At 36.3% G+C, this 19518-nt stretch overlaps 1 protein-coding gene across 4 annotated transcripts in view; it reads right to left on the bottom strand.

Moving 5' to 3' along the window:
- RBM41 (RNA binding motif protein 41) overlaps nucleotides 1-19518 on the bottom strand; it is a 58545-nt gene that overhangs the window by 22320 nt on the left and 16707 nt on the right. For 3 of the 4 annotated variants that reach the window (XM_059384837.1, XM_059384834.1, XM_059384836.1), the window contains exon 5: nucleotides 2660-3063. In XM_059384837.1, coding sequence (XP_059240820.1) covers nucleotides 2660-3063 — 404 coding nt within the window. Of the gene's footprint in view, nucleotides 1-2659; nucleotides 3115-19518 lie in introns of all 4 variants that reach the window. The other variant, XM_059384838.1, reaches the window with a different exon arrangement.

Here is a 19518-nt window from a genome sequence, read left to right as displayed (position 1 = left end):
AGTTCTTACTACTCCATATGTTCACCAATACTTGGCATTGTCAGGCCTTTAAAAGTATGCCAACTTCATGGATACTAAATAGGTTTACACTGTAGTTATATTCTGCATTTCTTTGATTACTAATAAGTTTTGTAGGCAATTGGCTATTCATGTTTTTCCCCTGTGAACTGCCTGTTTACATCTTCTGGTCATTTTTATTGGGTTGTTTGTATACTTCTTGTTGGTTTGTAGGGAAAGATTTCCTTAAAATGACTCAAAAAGCACAAACCATCAAATAAAATACTGATGACTTGATTACATTAAAATGACAGACTTCTGTTTAACAAAAGACATCATAAATAATGTTAAAAAGAAAGCCACCCATTGGATGAATATATTTGCTAAACAAACAACACATGTTTGCATCCAGAACTTAAAAATAATTTCTTGGAGCACCTCAGTGACTTAGTCGGTTAAGCATCTGACTCTTGATCTCAGTTCCGGTCTTGATCTCACAGTCCTGAGTTCAAGCCCGTGCTAAAAAAAATTTTTTTCTGTAAATAATATGACAAACTAAACAATCAAATAATAGGCAAAGAAAAGAAACAGGCAAAACACACAAGATTACTGAAAAGCTAACAAATGTATAATTATAAGTGTAACTTCATTGCCAGTCAGAAACATGGCAAATTAAATCAATGAGATACCTTCAAACATTTTATACTGGCAAAAATAACAAGTCCAATACTAAAGAGTCTTTGCAAGAATATGAAAGAGATTCCTGAAACCCTGCTCATGGTGTTGAATACATACATACCCTATATCATAGTAATTCCACTCCTAGGAATGTAATCTAGAACGGTAATTCTTAAACTGTCACTCTTGGGCCAGTAGCATCAGCATCTCATGAGAACTTGTTGGAAATGCAAATTCTCAGGCCCTACTCCAGGTCCACTTAATTAAGAAATTCTGAAGGTAGAGCCCAGCAATCTGTGCTATAACAAGCCTTCCAGGTGATTCTGGTGCATACTAGCATTTGAGAATCACGGCAATAGAACAAGATTTTTCCAACTTTTTTGACTGAAATCTATAGAAAGAAATGCATTTTACATTCTAGTCCTCATACATACACCACACACACAACCAAACCAAAAGCTCTTTCCAGAAACAGTAATCACCCTTACTCTCTAGAATGTACTTTGATATTTTCTATTCTATTCCGTTATGTTTCATTAAAAAATTGCTTGTTGTGACCTACTAATTCCAACCTAAAGTTTTGAAAACTGTTCTAGAGAAACTCTTGTACATATACAGTAGGAGGTACATACAATGCTTGCTGCAGAATTGTCTGTAATAGCAAAAATAAAAATAAAATATCTTCAGGAGAATGCATAAATTATGGTATATTTCTACAATGGAATACTACATAGTTTCTTATATTATTAAAATAAGTTTCAAAAACATTTTATATATTGAGTTAAAAAAGCAAGTTGTAGAAGGATATGTAGAGTATATCATCATTTTAAAATATGTAAAACTATATGTTGCTTATTAATATATAAATATGTAGTAAAAATATAAAACATGCATCAGAATGATAAGTAACAAATTCAGGATAGTAGTTACCTCTGGAGAGGAGATCAGGAAATGGGATTGGTGAGGGATACATGGAAGTCTTCAGGTCTATCTATAAGGTTCTATTATTTTCCTAATTAAGCAAATATGGAAACTACCAAGAACTGATAAAGATGGTTGGCTAGGTATAAGGGTATTGCTGTATTATTCTCTATAACTTTTTGTATAATAGTAATATTTTATTATTAAAAAAACACAAATCAAGCTGCCCTTGAACCAACAGCAAGAATATATTAGAATTGCAATCACTCAATGGAAACTGCTTTAATATCCCTCATCTACAATGTGTTTTATTCTTTTTTTTAATTCAGAGATAGCCAGAAGCTAACATTATTTTGTTTTGTTTTGCTTTTTAAATTAAACACAACCAAGTATATGCTCCAGGGGCTTGTGCGGCCTCTTTGAATGACATGACAATAATGTTTTCCATTCTGGATCTAACATACACCAGTAATGTGAAATAATGATTAAAACAAGGATTATTTACAACTCTACTTATATATTTGTCAATTTCTCAAGATTTAAGAGATCCTGCACTTTCACTTTGCTGTTTAGTATCAGAAATTTAAAGTCATGTCGTATGAAAGCCAGGTGGAGCATTCTAAAGAAAAATACTCATGTAATAACAGTAGATCCTACTCACAACCAGGTGGCCACTTATTTACTGACTAATTACAGAGGCACAATGGCTACCCGATACAGTGGTCCTATGAATATTACTTGATTTATTACTAGCCTGGGAAACTGGAAGTTACTCTTCCTTCACTTCAAGACCTCTAGTAGATGAGGACTGGGGTCTCATCAAGATTTCTTTAAAATTCTAAGGGTAGCTTAGGACCTTAGGAAACCACAAAGAACATCATAGGAAGTATGCTATGTATATAGTTCGCAGAGAATTAATAGTCAAAGTCAAGGAAAAACACAACCACAGTGCCTATGTCATGATTCCTTGGTATAACCAAAGCTAATTTAAAAGTGTTAATTTAGGTAGAGGTAAAGAAAAATGAAAACAACCCATGTTTTTTTTTCTTGGTTTGGCCTATACCTTGTTTGGCTCCCCTGGATTATATGAAGAAAACATAGGAATTTTTCGGATCTCTTCCTCTGACAAACGATTTCTCTGGATCTCATCTTCTGGGACAAATTCTATTGGCTGCGTCAGCTTCTTAGGCCCAGTCCAACACTGCTCAGGTGAATTATCAATAACTTTTGCCACATGGAGACTGGGACCTTTACCCTGTGCTGCCTGTTTTCCCTTGTCCTGGAGTAATGACGGGTTCTCAGCTGTGCCACTATCTCCCACTGATGTAGCTGAGACCAGTGAGTGGGAAGCAAAGGGTTCACCTCTCATAAGTTGGAACTCTTCAAGACGTTTTTTCATTATCATCTCTTGGTAAAAACTTTCCAGGTTGTTCATGGGATCACCTTTGTTCTTCTTTTGGGGTTCATCTAGATCAAGACAAAGAGATAGGGAAGTTCTACAAAGCCTACCAACACAACCTTTGACAAATAAATAAAAATTAAATCTTGGATCTCAGACACAGAAACTTTGCTGGGGCAAGTTAGACAAATGACAATAGTATAAAGCTATTTTAATGTGGTGCATCTCAAGCAAGGCTGGAACTATGGTGAAGCAGGTGAGGCACCTCAGGTGCAAAATTTAAGGAGGGGCTCACTCTCAGATTCATGCAAGTACATGCACCTAACTGATAAAGACATTAAAAATGTAACCAGTATGGCATTATTGTGCTTGACAAAATTAATTCTTAGTATCATCTACTACTAAGTTCATATTCAAATGGCTCTGATTATCTTAAAAGGTATCTTTTTATACTTGAATGTTTGATGCAAAATCTAAACCAGGCTTTGGCTGTTTCATCTTTTAAGTCTCTGATTTTAAAACAGTGCCCCGTCTTTTCCACCCCTCCAACTCATTTTTTCTCCATCTTATTGAATTATTAGAGGAACCACATCATTTGTTCAGAGAACAAATGAAATTTGACATTGTTGCTGACATTATTGTTTAACTTGATCCTCAAGTTAACTTGATCCCCTCTATTTCTTACAAACTGGCAGTTAAATCTAGATCTATGCTAATACAATAGTCACTGGCCACACAAATTTATTTAAATTAATGTTTTAGATGTCAGTTCCCCAATTAAACTAGTCACATTTCAAATGCTCAATAGTCATATGTAGCTAGTAGATACTGTAATGGGCAGAATAGATAGAAACCATTTACATCATTGTGGACAGCTGCATTAAGATAGTGCTGATCTAGAGATTTGATTAGATTCAAGTTCAGTATTTTAGGCAACAATCACCCATAGGTAGAGGTGTACTCCCTATTACATCATGTCATAAGGCACATAATGTGTGGCGGTCTCACTTTAATGGTAGTCAAGTTGATCAGCATATTCAGGTGGTATTAGTCTAATCCCTCCATTATAAAGTTTTCCCACTCAACTAATGGGTCTTGCATCCATTAATGACCATTGCCTAGATCTGTTATTTATTATAAAGCTGCAAAATGGAGGTCCCCTAATTATTTTATTTTATATTTATTAATTCTATTATTTCTTTTGATTTATTATCTGGAATTTTGTAATGAACTTACCGTCAATTATTTGGTTTCCCCATATATAGTTCATACAGGAAAGGCAGGACAAATGCTTGATTTTTTTTTCCCCAGTATTTATCAACTACAAAAGTAATGAGTTGGTACCTTAGAAATTTCCAATAGTGACCAATTATTATTTTTAGTATAACTGTAAAATCATTTTTATATGTTGGATGTGCTTCAATTAAATGTAATATTTATTCTTTTTAGTGGTCAAATTATTCCACTTGGGACCAATAAGTCCCTTCAAATTGGCTCCTGTGTTTTCCAGTTTTTTGGCACAGCAAGATGTCACAAGTTCATTTTGAATATTTCCTGACTCAAACCTAGATTATCTCTCCAAGGATCCCTGGCTCTTTTTAATTGGAAATAGTATTTAGAAACCACAATGTGTTGCTAGCTGTGTTCATAGCTGTTGAATTGTTTTGTTGCTTCTAGGCCTTTTCAGTGGAAAAGCTAGGAAATTCTTTTAAAAGAAAAATAAATCATTAGTTCCTACTAGTATTTCCACTTTAAATTTAAGATTACAAGTTTTTTACTCAAATGCCTTGATTTTAGACTTGTATCTCTTTTCACATATGCTTAAAATACTGGCTCAGTGATATTAACAAACTTATTTATTAGCTTTTTCCTATAACATATTTATAGAATTTTAAAATGTCAAAAAAATACTAAGATAACTATTAATGATAAAACTACTAAATACAGTTTCATACATCTTTGCAGTTATTTTTGTCCTTAAAATAATATATCAAATTAGTAATGTACCAATGTTTTAAAGTCCCTTTACACAGTTGTTTTTTCTGGATGGTTACATTACCTGCTTTATTTATAGGTAGGTTTATTTGCTTTGGGTTATTTATGTATTTTAGGAACTGATTTTTCCCTTTTCATTATTATGCAGAACATTTATATGAGTTTAAAGTGAAAACTGTGTTATACAGTACCTTCACAGAAGTCTCACCTCCATCTCTGTCCCCTTCATCCCATTCCTTTCCTTCTCCGTTAAGTAATCATTTTTATTAGGTTTTGATATTATGTTTCCATTATTTCTTTTTTTTTAAAATATAAGCTAATAGGGGTGCACACACAACACCTATATGTGTGTATCTATATCATTCATTATTTACATCCCTTTCCTACATAAAAGGTAACTTATTATAAATACTGTTCTACAACTTACTTTTTTGCACTTAACAACATATCCTGGAGATAACATATTAACGTGTAGAGCTCTTCCCCTTCCTCTTGATAGCTCCACAGTACTCTATGAGGTTTATCCAACTACTGGTTTATTCTAGTTTATTCAACTACTCCCCTCCTGAGGCACATTAGTGTTATATCCAGTCTTCTTTGTTTTTATGAATAACACCCTGACAAATAGCCTTGTGCATACATGATTTTGTATTTTTCCAGTATATTTCTGAAACAGATAACAAGAGAAGGCGTTGCTGAGACAAAGGGTAAATGTGTATGTAATTTTTCCTAATATTGCTAAATTCCACTCTGTAGGAGTTGTATTATTCCTCATTTCCACCAGCAAGGTATAAGAATATTTATAGCAGGATTTCTTAAGAGCTCATAAGCATTAACCATTAAGGAAAATATTGACAAATTCAACTATATTACAATTTAAAACTTCAGTTCATTAAAAATATGATAAAGAGAAAAGTCATAGAATGGGAAAAATATCTGCAGCATAAATAACTGGTAAAGAACCATTAAGAAAAGGGGCAAATGAAAAGATGCCTCATAAAAGAGGAAATATACATGGCTAATAAATACACACAAAAATGCTCAACCATATTGGAATTCAGGGAAATGCTAATTAAGAATGGGTTGGGATATTAATAGGAAACTGCCATACTGGCAAAAGATTAAAAAGAACACCAATATCACATGTCAGTGAAACTGTAGAGAAATGACACCCTTACACATTGCTGGTAGGAATGTGCACCCACAGCACGAATCACTATAACATTATCTACTGATGTTGAATATATCATAATATGACCAGTCAGCTCCATTCCTACATATATACCCTAGAGAAACTTAGGCATATGTGTACCAGGACACAATAATAATAATGTTTAGATCAGTGCTACTTATAAGTAGCCTGATACTGGCAAAAATATAAATGTCCATCTAAGAATCAATTATAAAACTGTGGTCAGTTTATATAATGAAATACTATATTCTAATGAAAGTGAACAAATTTCAGCTACATATGACCAAGTGGATAAATATTCTAATGTATACATTCAAAAATATATATTCGGTGACTATTATGACTCAGGTACTATTCTAGATTCTTGGGATATATCAGTAATTAAAACAAAGATCACTATCTTCATAGAGCTCAGTGAATTATATAGTATGTCAGAAGGTTATGAGTGCTATGGAAAAAACAGAGCAGTGTAATGGGTGATTGGAAGTGCTAGGGGGTTGTAGTAGTAGTAGTTGGAATTTTAATGCTGGACTCAGTGTCTCATTAAGAAAGTGACATTTAAGAGATATGACTTAAAGAAAGTGAAGGAATCTATCATGCTGATATTAGAGTGAGAGCCCCAAAGTGAGGAATACATCTCAAAAAATTTAAAAAGTCTGAATCATGTGAGTACATATTTGAGAAAACTCAAATATTTAGAAATTAAACAACACACTTCTAAATTACTCATAGGTAAAAGAACTCACAAAGGAAATTTTAAAAATATTTTCAACTAAATGAAAAGGAAAACATAGTGTCTAAATTTATAGATGCAAATCAAACAATGTTAAGAGAGAAATTTACAGCTTTAAACAGCTGTATCAGAAATGAAGAATGTTTTTAAACCAACAATCTGAGCTTCCAAACTAAGGAAACTAGAAAAAGAACAACTAAACACAAAGCCAGGAAAAAGAAGGAAATAATAAAGATTAGGGAATAAATCAGTAAAATAGAAAACAGAAAAAGAGAGAAAATCAGTGAAACCAAAAGCCGATTCTTTGAAAAGTTTGGCAAAATAGCAAACCCTTAGCTAGACCAACCAAGAGAGAAGACAAAATTGACTAAAATCAAGAATTAAGGATGAGGCATCACCCCAATGTTCATAGCAGCAATGTCCACAATAGCCAAACTGTGAAAAGAGCCGAGATGCCCTTCAACAGACAAATGGATAAAGAAGATGTGGTCTATACACACAATGGAAAATTACTCAGCCATCAGAAAGGACAAATACCCAAATTTTGCCATCAACATGGATGGGACTGGAGGAGATTACCCTAAGTGAAATAAGTCAAGCAGAAAAAGTCAATTATCATATGGTTTCACTTATTTGTGGAACATTAGGAGAAGGAAGGGAAAAATGAAGTGGGGGGAATCGGAGTGGGAGACGAACCATGAGAGACTATGGACTCCAGGAAACAAACTGAGGGTTTTAGAAGGGAGGGGGTAGGGGGATGGGTGAGGGTAAGCCTGGTGGTGGGTATTAAGGAAGGCATCAAAATGAAACAATATTTAAGAATAAAAATATAATACCTATAAAAAGAAAACTATAGAACATAACAAATAAATTATAGAAGCACTAAATAAAGGAAGAGACATTCCATGTTCTTGGATTATAATAGTCAATATTATTAAAACAGCAGTTTTCCCCAAGTTGAATTACAGATTCAACACAATCCTTATCAAGTATCAGCAGGCTCTGTTATAAAAAAGTTGAAAGTTGCTTATACAATGTACATGGAAAAACAAAGGGCCTAGAATAACCAAGGCTGTTTTGAAAAACAGGAATAAAGTAAGGAATTACACTACCTGATTTCAAAACTTAAATAAAGGTAGACATTCAGAGTATAAGGATACATCAATGGAAACAATGGAATCAAAACAAATGCCCTGAAATAAACACTTACATTTATGGTCGATTGATTTTCTATGAAGGTGCCAAGACAATCCAATGGAGAAAATAATAGTCTTTACAATAAATAGTGCTGGGACCGTTGGACATGCATATTTAAAAACATGAACTTAGAATCTTTATCCCACACACAAAAATGAATTAAAAACAGATTAACAGATCTGTAATTGTAAGAGCTAAAACTATACATATTCTAGAATAAATCACAGGAGACTATCTTTCTGACCTTGAGTTCAGTAACGAATTCTTTCACATGATACCAAAATGCCCAAGTCATAAAGAAACAAATCAATAAGTGGAAACTTCATTAAAATTAAAAACTTTTGTGATTCAAAAGACACCATTAACAAAATAAAGCAAGCTACAGAATGGAAGAAAATATTTGCAAATCATATAACTTATAAAGTATTTACATTCAGAATACATAAAGAACTCTTACCACTGAATACTAAGAAAACAACCCCATCAAAAAATGGGTAAAAGAATTCAATAGACACTTTATCAAAGAAGACATAAAGAAGGCTAATAAACACATGAAAAATATTCATGATTATTTGCTATTATAGAAATTCAAATTAAAGCCACAGTGAGATATCAGTACACACCCACAAGTATGGCTGTTAAAAATAGGGGAATAACAAGTGTTGGCAAGGATGTAAAGAAGTAAGAATGCTCATACATCACTGATGAGAAAGTAAAATGATGCAACCACATTGGAAAACAGTTTGGCAGTTCCTCAAATGGTTATATAGAGTTACCGTATGACCTAGAAACTCCATTCACTCAAGAGAAATGAAAACATAGCCATACAAAAACTTGGACATGAATGCTCATAGTATTATTCACAGTAGCCAAAAAGTGGACAATAACCCAAATGCCATCAGCAGCGAAAGGATAAATAAAATGTGGTATATCTATAGAATGGAAAATTATTTAGTAATAAGAAGGAATGAATGCTGATACAGGTTACATGAACAAACCTCACAAACATGTTACCTGAAAGAAGCCAAATTCCAAAGATCACGTATTGGTAAGATTCCATTTATATGAAACACTTAGATATAACAAATTTATAGAGACAGAAGGCTTGGGGTAGGCACAGGAGTTATCTACTGCAACTACGTTGATGGGAATTTAGTAGAGTGATGGAAATGTCCTAAAGACTGGATTGTACCGATGACTGCATAAGTCAATAAATTTAAAATCACCTAATCGAATACCTACAATAGGTGAATTTTACCACATATAAATTATATATCTCAATGAAGCTGTTTAAAAATCAAGAAAAAAACCTATTGATCTCACAAAATGTTAGAACAGAAAATAGGGAAAATATATTAAAAGACACAAAAGAATAATTAAATGAATGAGAGGATATAGCATATTCACCTTTGAAGATCTGAAGATTCATACTGTAAATATGTCAATTGTCCTCAATTCATTTAAATACTCGACGGAATCTCCATCAAAACCACATAAGAGAATGTGTTTGAGTATGTGTGTGTAACTTGCCAAGCTGATTCTAAAATTTCCATGGAAAAACAAAGTATCAAAGTATACAAAACACTCTGGAATAAGAACAAGGTAGAAGGAATTGGTTTATTTTATTGTACCAGAGATCAAGACATTAAAAAAGCTAAAGTGTCATACTAGTTCTGGTATACTGATAGCCAAAAAGACCAAAGGAACAAAAGAGAGAAGCCAATAAAAACACCCATGCATATATGAACACTTGATGTATCCCAGAACTAGCAATATAACAACACTGCAGGTACATTTTCCAAAATACAGTACTGGGATAGAGGGTTATTTATATGGCAAAAAACAAAACAAAACAAAACCTGAAATCCTATTTCATACCATATACAGAAATCAACTCCAGGTGGATCAAAGACTTAAATGTGAAACGCAAAAACATAAAGTCTTTAGAATAAAGAACAATATCTTCCTGAGCTCATGTAGGGAAGGATTCATTAATCAAAGCACAAAAATTACAAAGTAGAAAGAAAAATTAATAGATTTTCATTACATACAAATGAAGAACTTTTATTCATCAAAAGACACCATAAAGGGAATGAAGTGATAAGCCACAAAATGGAAACAGACATTTTCAACACGTACAGCCAACAAAGAGCAAGTATCCACAATAATAAAGAACTTGTACAAATTTATAAGAAATGCATGTAAGATGAGAGACGGAATTTGGAAATAGAATATTCAGGACATAAATCACAACACTTTCCTACTAGCCCCATTTCTCTGTAGCACTACTGAAGGTAAGTAGTGATCACTGAGATCCCAGGGCTTTGGGGCTGAGCCACTGCTTTGATACAGGCCTAAAATGACCTCTGAACCAAGACTGCACCTGGACACAGATATGAACAGATGGAAAGATATTCAGAGAACATTTGTTAAGTGGACAAAAGAACTGAACAGTCATTTCACAAAGGAGGCTATCCAAATGGTCAATTATGTGTGAGAGGGCTTCCAACCTCATTAGATATCAAGGGAAGGAAGTTAAAACCGTAATGAAACAAACAAAACAAACTGAACTTAGACTCCTGAAAAATATCAATGCCTGCAAGATAGACAGACAGACAGACAGACACACACACACACACACACACACACACACAGAGCTGTTATAAAGCAAACTAAAAGCAATATGTGATCCCTGATTACAACCTAAATTTAAAATTGAGAAATTTAATTAGAAACTGTATTATTAGATAGTATGTGTAATAATGCTAAATTGCTTGAGTGATCATAATACCATGAATATACAGGAGAATATCTATTTTCTTAGAAGAGACGTAATGGAAGTATTTAAGAGTAAAACCTCTTAATGTCTGAAATTTACTTTTGAATTGTTTAACAATACACAAACTACACAAACACACATTCTAGTGTAGAGGAAATTGGTAAATGTACGTGAAGGATGTGGGTGTACTATTCTTTCACTTTTTCTCCATGTTTGAAAGGTTGAGGCAAACAAGACCTTACTAAACCCTAGTCAAGTAAAAAGTCATATAAATGAATGCTAATTAAGAAAGGGAAAGATAATATACTGAAATATAAGTAAATACCCATCAGATTGGAGTTTGACAATACCCAGTGTGGACAAAGATATGGAGCAACCTGAACCTTCTTCGCACGTGGTTGGTAGGTTTTTAACTTGGGACAATCCCTTCACAAAAGAGGTAACATCTATAAAGTTGAACAGGTAGGAATTCTTCACCCCTCAAGTCCACTCCTAGGTATACATCCCGAGAAACTCCTGTACATGTGTCCCAAGATACATGTACAAAAATGATAACAGTAACAGGACTGATATTTACAGCACCCCCTCCAATGGAAACAACCCACATGTCCAACTACAGTAAAATGGATAAATAAATGCTAATATAACCACAGAAAGGAATATTATACTACAGTGAAAGTCAATGAACTATGGCTATACATTGAAGTATGGATGAATCTCACAAATTTAACAGTAGGTAGAAAAGGAAGACCCAGTGGAATACATACAGTACAATTTATTGATATAATGAATGCTTAAAGACAAGAAGAACTAAGCGCTGTCTAGCAATATATGTATAGTTGGTAAAAATATACAGAAATTATTATCACAAGTCAAGACAGTGGTTAGATCTGGAAGGTAGGGAGATGTGATTTCCAGAGCGTACAGGGACTTCTGGAGTATTGGCAACGTTTGATTTCCTGACTTGACTGTCCCTAAGTGCTACATACTCTCTGGCACGATCCATTTCATTATTAGAAATATTTTTTAGGGGAACCTGGGTGGCTCAGTTGGTTAAGCATATGCCTTCAGCTCAGGTCATGATCCCAGGGTCCTGGGATCGAGCGCACCATGTTGGGCTCCCTGGCCTGCTTCTCCCTCTTACTCCACTCCCCCTGCTCATGCTTTCTCTCTCTTTCTCAAACAAATTTTAAAAAGTCTTTAAAAAAATTTTTTTAAAAAGTAAGCAGTAAAGAGGAGATAACTCAGTATACCAGGTAGAATAATATCCCCCCAAAATTCATGTTCACCCAGAACCTCAGAATGTAACCTTATTTGGAAATAGGGTATTTGCAGATACAGCTGGGACAACCCCTTCACAAAAGATGAGGTCATATTGGATTAGAGTGGGTCCTAAATTCAATGACTGGTGTCTTTTTAAGAAGGCCACGTAGAGACACAGACACACAGACATACATGTCACCTAACTGTAGAAGCAGAGATCAGAGTGATGCATGTACAAGGCAAGGATAGCCAGCAACCACTAGAAACTGGGAGAGGGGCACCAAACAGTTTCTTCCTCAGAGTCTCCAGAAGAACCAACCTTGTCAACATCTCAGTTTGAACTTCTAGCCTCCAGAACTGTGAGAGAATACATTTCTGTTGTTTTGAGTCACCTAGTTTATGGTACTTTGTTACAGCAGCCCTAGGGAACTAATAGATTCTGCACTGGGAAATGGGGTGCTGCTATAACACATAGCTAAAAATGTCTAAGTGCCTTTGGAAATGAGTAATGGTTAGAGGCTGGAAGAACTTTTGAGTTGCTTGACAGCAAAAGGTCAGTTACCTTGAAGACTGTCAGTAGAAATATGGGTGTAAATAGCAGTTCTGGTGAGTGCTCAGAAGTACAGAGGATAACAGAGAAAGCTTCTACCATCTTAGAGAATACATATATCATCATGAACAGAACACTGCTGGAGATATGAGCATTAGAAAATGTACTTCTGGTGAGGCATTAGAAGGAAATGATGAACATGATGAACATGTTATTGGATGCTGGAAGAAAGGCAATCTTTGTCATCAAGTGGCAGAAACTTGGCTGAATGGAGTTTTGCTGTTGGGTGGACTTCACTTATAAGTGGGTATTTAGCTAAGAAGATTTCCCAGCAAAGTGTGGAAGATGCATCTTGATTTCTCTTTGATGCTTATAATAAAATGATGAGAAAAGAGAGACAAATTGAGGAAGGATCTGTGAAAAAAGAAACCAGCACTTGATGATTTAGAGATTCTCGTGTATCTAAACAATGTGCTCTGGAAACAGGCCAATGGTGTGGCTAGACAGACTTTCACTGAAGAGGTTAGGTGTGTGACTCATGGATGCAATCAACTATTCTCATCAGAAGCCAGGAAGAGAGGAGGGGTTATCCAGAAAGGACCTGTGGAAAACCCTTATAACTGATTATATGGGTCTCTTGACGTGCATGAGATCAACAAGGTTTTTAAAGAACTGCATACCAACAGAAACCCCAGCCTGGTGTGAAAGTGACAAAGATGGGACAAAATGAAGGATGACTGCAAAGGCAAAGCCACAGATGCAAAAGCAAATGAGGGTGGGGCTACAGCCACCTGGTAGGCTGAGAAGGTGGGGCTATCCCAGAGGACCCAGAGATCAAGACCACCCCTGGGGGCCAGATGACAGAGCACTGAGCCCATAGCATTATTCTCAGGCTCTGAGACCTAACAGAATTTGCCCTGCTGGGCTGTTAACTTGCTTTAGACCAGTAACCCCTTTATTTCTTCCTTTCTGCCCTTTCAAAGTAGGAATGCTGATTCTCTGCCTGTCTCACAACTGTATTTTGGAAGCAGATAATCTCTCTGGTTTCACAGGTCTCTGGACAGAGAAGAGTTTTGTCTTAGGGTGGAACATACTCAGGGCCTTGCTGACACCTGGTTTTGATTATTTAGATAATGACACTTGAGACTTTTTGAGTTGATATTCAGATGAGCTTTCGGACTTGGACTTGATGCTGGAATAGGTTAGGACTTGTGTGGATGTTGCAATGGGGTGAATGATTTTGTGTGAGATGGATATGAATATTTGGAGACAAGAGGGCAGACTACACTGGGTTGAATAGTGTACCCTCGAAATTCATGCCCATGCCAAGCCTCAGACATGACTTTACTTGTAAAGGGGGTCTTAGCAGATGTCACAAGTTAGGATGACATTACAATGAATTAAGGTGGGCCCTAATTCAAATGACTGATGTGCTTATAAGGAGGCCATGTGAAGGCACAGAGACACAGACACATACACTGAGACCACCATGTGATGACAGGGGCAGAGACTGGAATGATGCAGCTAGCTAGAACACCAAGGAATGCTGGTAGTGCCAGAAGCTAGAAAATACAAGGAAGGCTTCTAGAGACCTTTGGAAAGAGCATGGCCCTGCCAATGCCTTGATTTCGGACTTCTCACCACTGTGAGAGGCTAAACTTCTGTTGTTCTAAGCCACTAGATTTGAGGCCATTTGTTATGGCAGTCCTACAAAAAGAATCCAGTGATTTTAGAAAATTCTTCTAAGAAATTTTGTTGCAGAGAGAAGGAAAAATGACTGACATACACAATAGGAATGAATCTCAAAAACACATGCTCAGTTAAAGAAGCCTTACAGAAAGAACACAAAGGATATCATTTCAATTATCTTAAGTTCTAGGACAGGAAAATCTATATTGAAAAAAAACCAAAACACCAGTTGCCTCTGGGAAATTGCTGACAAGAAGTACGATAAAACTTTCTGGAATGGTGGTAATCTTCTATGGATTAGGTTACACAGATGCAGTGGTATGCTAGAAATGGCCCAATGATTAGACACATGTCTTCCAGACTCCATTTTCAGTGATAACACTTTGGTAGCTTAAGAGTTGCCATGCAAGTATGTACACCATGGAAACTGGCAAATGAAACAAATCAGAGCCCTTTTACTTTCTGAAGAGCCGGCTGTTAAACATTTGCCAATACATCACTACAAAAATGTATATACTAGTCAAAAGTTCACGGATGAACACTTGAAATTTGTGCAGTTCATGACATGCAAATTTTACATCAAAGAAAAAAATTTAAATATTTAATTCTAGTTAACAATATGCATACTGAATCATTTAGGGGGATATGTATTTACATTGGCAATTTATTTTTATTTATTGTTTTTAAAGATTTTATTTATTTATTTGACAGAGATCACAAGTAGGCAGAGAGGCAGGCAGAGTGTGTGGGGGGGAAGCAGGCTCCCTGCTGAGCAGAGAGCCCAATGTGGGACTCAATCCCAGGATCCCAGGATCATGACCTGAGCCAAAGACAGAGACTTTAACCCACTGAGCCACCCAGGCACCCCTGGCAATTTCTTTTATATACATCAATAATGTAAGATGGGTTGATAGATGAATGGAGGGACAGATATGTAATAAGATATTAATGACAGAATCTAGTTGGTGATATAATGGGTATTTGTAATAAAATTTTTTCAACATTTCTGTGTGTTTGAAAATTTTCATTAAAGACTAGGGAAACATCATTTCCTATATAGATATCAAAACAATATTAACATATGTATTTAATTCTCTCATTTTGGTATTTCAATTTTTAAAACAAGTGCTACTCATTATGGTATAGTGAAGGCAGAGAATCTAACATATTGTTAGCTCAAGTAGCTAAATAACTGAAGGGCATTTTTGTCTATATCAATTTTTTAAAAAATATTTTATTTATATATTTGACAGACAGAGAGATCACAAGTAGGCAGAGAAGCAGGCAGAGTGAGAGGGGGAAGCAGGCTCCCCGCCGAGCAGAGAGCCTGATGTGGGGCTCGATCCCAGGACCCTGGGATCATGACCCGAGCTGAAGGCAGAGGCCCAACCCACTGAGCCACCCAGGCACCCCTGTCTTTATCAGTTTTTAAAGATAGCTCACGGTAGGAGTATGCATACTACGGAAACCGTCAGGTAGTAAAAAGCATATTAAAATCCTGAAAGGAGGGGCTCCTGGGTGGCTCAGTCAGTTGGGCATCTGCCTTCAGCTCAGGTCATGATCCAAGGGTCCTGAGATCAAGCCCCGCATTGGGCTTCTTGCTCAGCAGGAAGCCTGCTTCTCCCTCTCCCTCTGCCTGCTACTCCCCTTGATTGTGCTCTCTCTCTCTCTGTGTCAAATAAATAAATAAAAGCCTTTTAAAAAATCCTGAAAGGAAAGAAGCAATACTGGGGATAACTGACTGAGATCCCTCAGGAGATCATAGGGCTAGGATCCAGCACAAATGTGTAAAGATTAACTTAAGGCACAAAGGATGTACCTACACCACTGAGCTGAGATGGAAGAAAATAAAGACTCAGGATGCAGAAGTTAGCAGAGTCAGGCAGAAAGCAGATGAAGGCTCTTATCAATGACAATGTTTCCTTTGAAATAGGAAACCTATCTGCTAAAAATAATGAAACAGTAGGATGGAAAGAATAATGAAGATCTAAAAGAGTATATGGAAGGAATGAAAAGGAGAGCTGACCAAGGACCAGGAGATACACTGCTGAACAAGCAAGAAGGCTCTAGACAAGATCAGACATGAGGAAACTGCAGAGGCATTAATCAGTAAATTATACAATTGTTCTCTGGCAATGCTGGAAAACTATGCTGCAGAAATAAAGAAGGCAATTAGTTGGATTGATTCAGGGTTGAGGTTTTTGCCAGGCGGGTATGGCACACAGACAAGGATACAAAAAGAATGCTTCACTGGCAAGAACATGAGTAAATAATGGGTGAGGGGGTCTAAGTAAGATGTGCAAGGAAAGAGAGACATGAAGGGGATGACAGATTGGGAGAAAATAAAAAGGTCAAGGAACTGGAGATTTCAACAGGGTTGAAGAGAGTTACGAGGGCCAGAAGTAAAAGAAATAGGCTGTGGTCAGAGTAATATACTGGGGCTTAAGATTTCAGAGGAAGTTTATTTCTAGAGATGATGTATGTTGCTTTCCCACTGATTTAAGTTTAGAAGATGGGATATGTGTTACTCCCCCAAAAATGTTTATCTCAAGACAGAGCAAAATCAGGGGCACCTGGGTGGCTCTGTTGGTTGAGTATCTGCCTCCAGCTTGGGTCATGATGCCAGGGTCCTGGGATCAAGTCCCATATCAGACTCCTTGCTCAGCTCCTTTTCCCTCTCCCTGCTTGTGCTCTCTTGCCCTCTCTCTCTGTCAAATAAATAAATAAAACCTTTAAAAATAAAATCTTTAAAAAAAAAGATACAGCAAAATCACACTTAATAAACCAAAAAATCTTCTCAAATCCCCTACACAGATGCTATGATCAAGACCACTGATGTTCACATAAGAACAGACCTAGATTTAAGTCCTAGCATGGCCACTTAACAACTGACCTTGAGAAAGTTGCCTACCTCCTCAGAAGCTCAATTTCATTATCTGTAAAATGGTTATAATACTGCCACTATCTTGCAGGGTTATTATGAAGTTAAATGAGCAAACATACAAAATGCTTAGCACAAGGAATGGCACAAACAAGCCCTCAAAAATTATTAGCTATTAGAAATTCTGTTTCAATGTAAGAAGTAACCATACTTCACCCCTACCTCTCACACTGATTACAATTCTAAAACCTGGCGAAAATTCAGGGAACATTTGATGACTGCAAAAATTACACAGTAGCAGGTGGAACAGGTGAGAATTTGAAATAACAAAGAGCCCATGCCCAGACACAGCATGATCAGATTGCTGAAAAGTAAACAGTTAGAACAAAAAAGAGTAGAATAACAGAGAGAGAGCATTTAAAAACCCTTATATTTATAGTCCACTGGTTTTTCACAAAAGACAATTTAACTGGGAAAGGATAGTCTTTTCAACTGAAGGTATCAGGACAATTGGATACCCACATGCAAAAACAGATTAATATAACCCTAACTTTACATGACGTGTAATTCAGCAATTAATTCAAAATGGTTCATAGACCTAAATGTACAAGCTAAAACTAGAAGTCCTGCAACAGAATACGTATGAGAAAATCTCTGCAACCTTGGGTTAAAAAAGAAATCTTGGTTATAGGACCAAAAGCAGAAGTCATGAAAAAAAGTAAATTTGACTTCGCCAAAATCACAAACTTCCAAGCTTCAGAAGATATTGTTAAGAGAGGTGACATTAGTGAAAATGGCAGAGTACGGACCTCCTGAAATTTTCTCCTCCATAAAAGCAATGAGAACACTGTCAAAAACCATCAGGATCAGCTTTTCCAGGACTCTAGAAATTAACCAAAGGCCTGCAGCAATCTGGGAAATATTTATTCAATAAAAATAGCTAAACCTCAGCAAGAATAATAAATTTTGTGGCATTTTAACTCGCCCTTTCCTTGTCCTTTTTTTTTTTTCCAGGTCCGTGGTAACCTTGAAAACCAACAATGTGAAATCCCAGTGAAAACCAGCAGCCTGGCAGCTACCAGAGAGGGAAGAACGGGGCTGGAATACCTCCAAAGCACCACTGTCAGAGAACAGTCATCTAGGTGGCCTTTCTAGTAGTTTCCTGGAAGATTTCACAGGCAAGGCTCTCCTTGATGTAACTCAAAGCTCACCAACCAGTGCTCAGAGCCTTCTTCCCCAGAACTTTTGTCAAAAATAATCAGAGGCAGGGGATGCCTGGGTAGCTCAGTCCGTTAAGCATCTGCTTGCAGCTCAAGTCATGATCCTGGTGTCCTAGGACCAAGTCCCACATCAGGCTCCTTGCTCAGCGGGAAACCTGCTTCTCCCTCTGCCTGCTGTCCCCCCTGCCTGTGCTCTCTCTCTTTCTCTGACAAATAAATAAAACCTTTAAAAAAAATACTCAGAGGCAGTTGGTGAATTCTTCCCCTGCCTGAGGAGGTAGAGCTGGGATAAACAATAGGTTAACCAAAAACGCCTAGACAGAAATTTTGGGGAATGGAATGTCCTTAGAGGGCAGTGAAAAGCTCCAACATATTTCCAGGAATCTAGAAGGCCACACATGTGCATAGGCCTGTCCTCATGGCTGGAGCTGTATGCACGCTCAGGAAAAACTAGAAAAAACCCTAAGCTCTTACCTGACTAATCTTAAGTCTCTGCATAAGCAGGAAGTGAGGGTTAAAATGGAGTTGTAAACTGCTTGGCTGACTATGGAAGATGTGCTCAGTTTGCATACAAATCCTCCATGACTAGGAAATCCCTTAGTTCGGGGAAGAGTACTAGTTCAAGGAATAATTAAAACACTGTGTTAAGTAAGTTAAAGAAGGTCACACGGTCCCATTTATAATGAAATGTCCAGAATAGGCAAGTCCATAGAGAGGAACAATAGAATAGTTGCTATCTGGGCTGGGAGAAGAAAAAGGAACTGAGAACCATCTCTCGGGTGATGGACATGTTCTAAAATTAGATAGTGATGATGGCTGACCAACTCTGTAAATTTACTATAAGTCACCGAATTGTACATTTAAAATTAGTGAGTTTAATGCTATGTCAATCATAACACAATAAAAAAGTGGGTGGAAAAATGACCTAACTACATTCTCTAGTAAACTCATTATAGAAAATGAACTTACTTTCAAATATAGTAATATAGATAGGATAAAAGTAAAATGGACAGAAAGTAGTTCT

The sequence above is a fragment of the Mustela nigripes genome, chromosome X (genome assembly GCF_022355385.1).
Source record: "Mustela nigripes isolate SB6536 chromosome X, MUSNIG.SB6536, whole genome shotgun sequence".
In the NCBI taxonomy this organism is placed as follows: Eukaryota; Metazoa; Chordata; class Mammalia; order Carnivora; family Mustelidae; genus Mustela; species Mustela nigripes.
The sequence above is the reverse complement of the archived record's forward strand: the minus strand, read 5'-3'. Positions and strand labels throughout refer to the sequence as shown.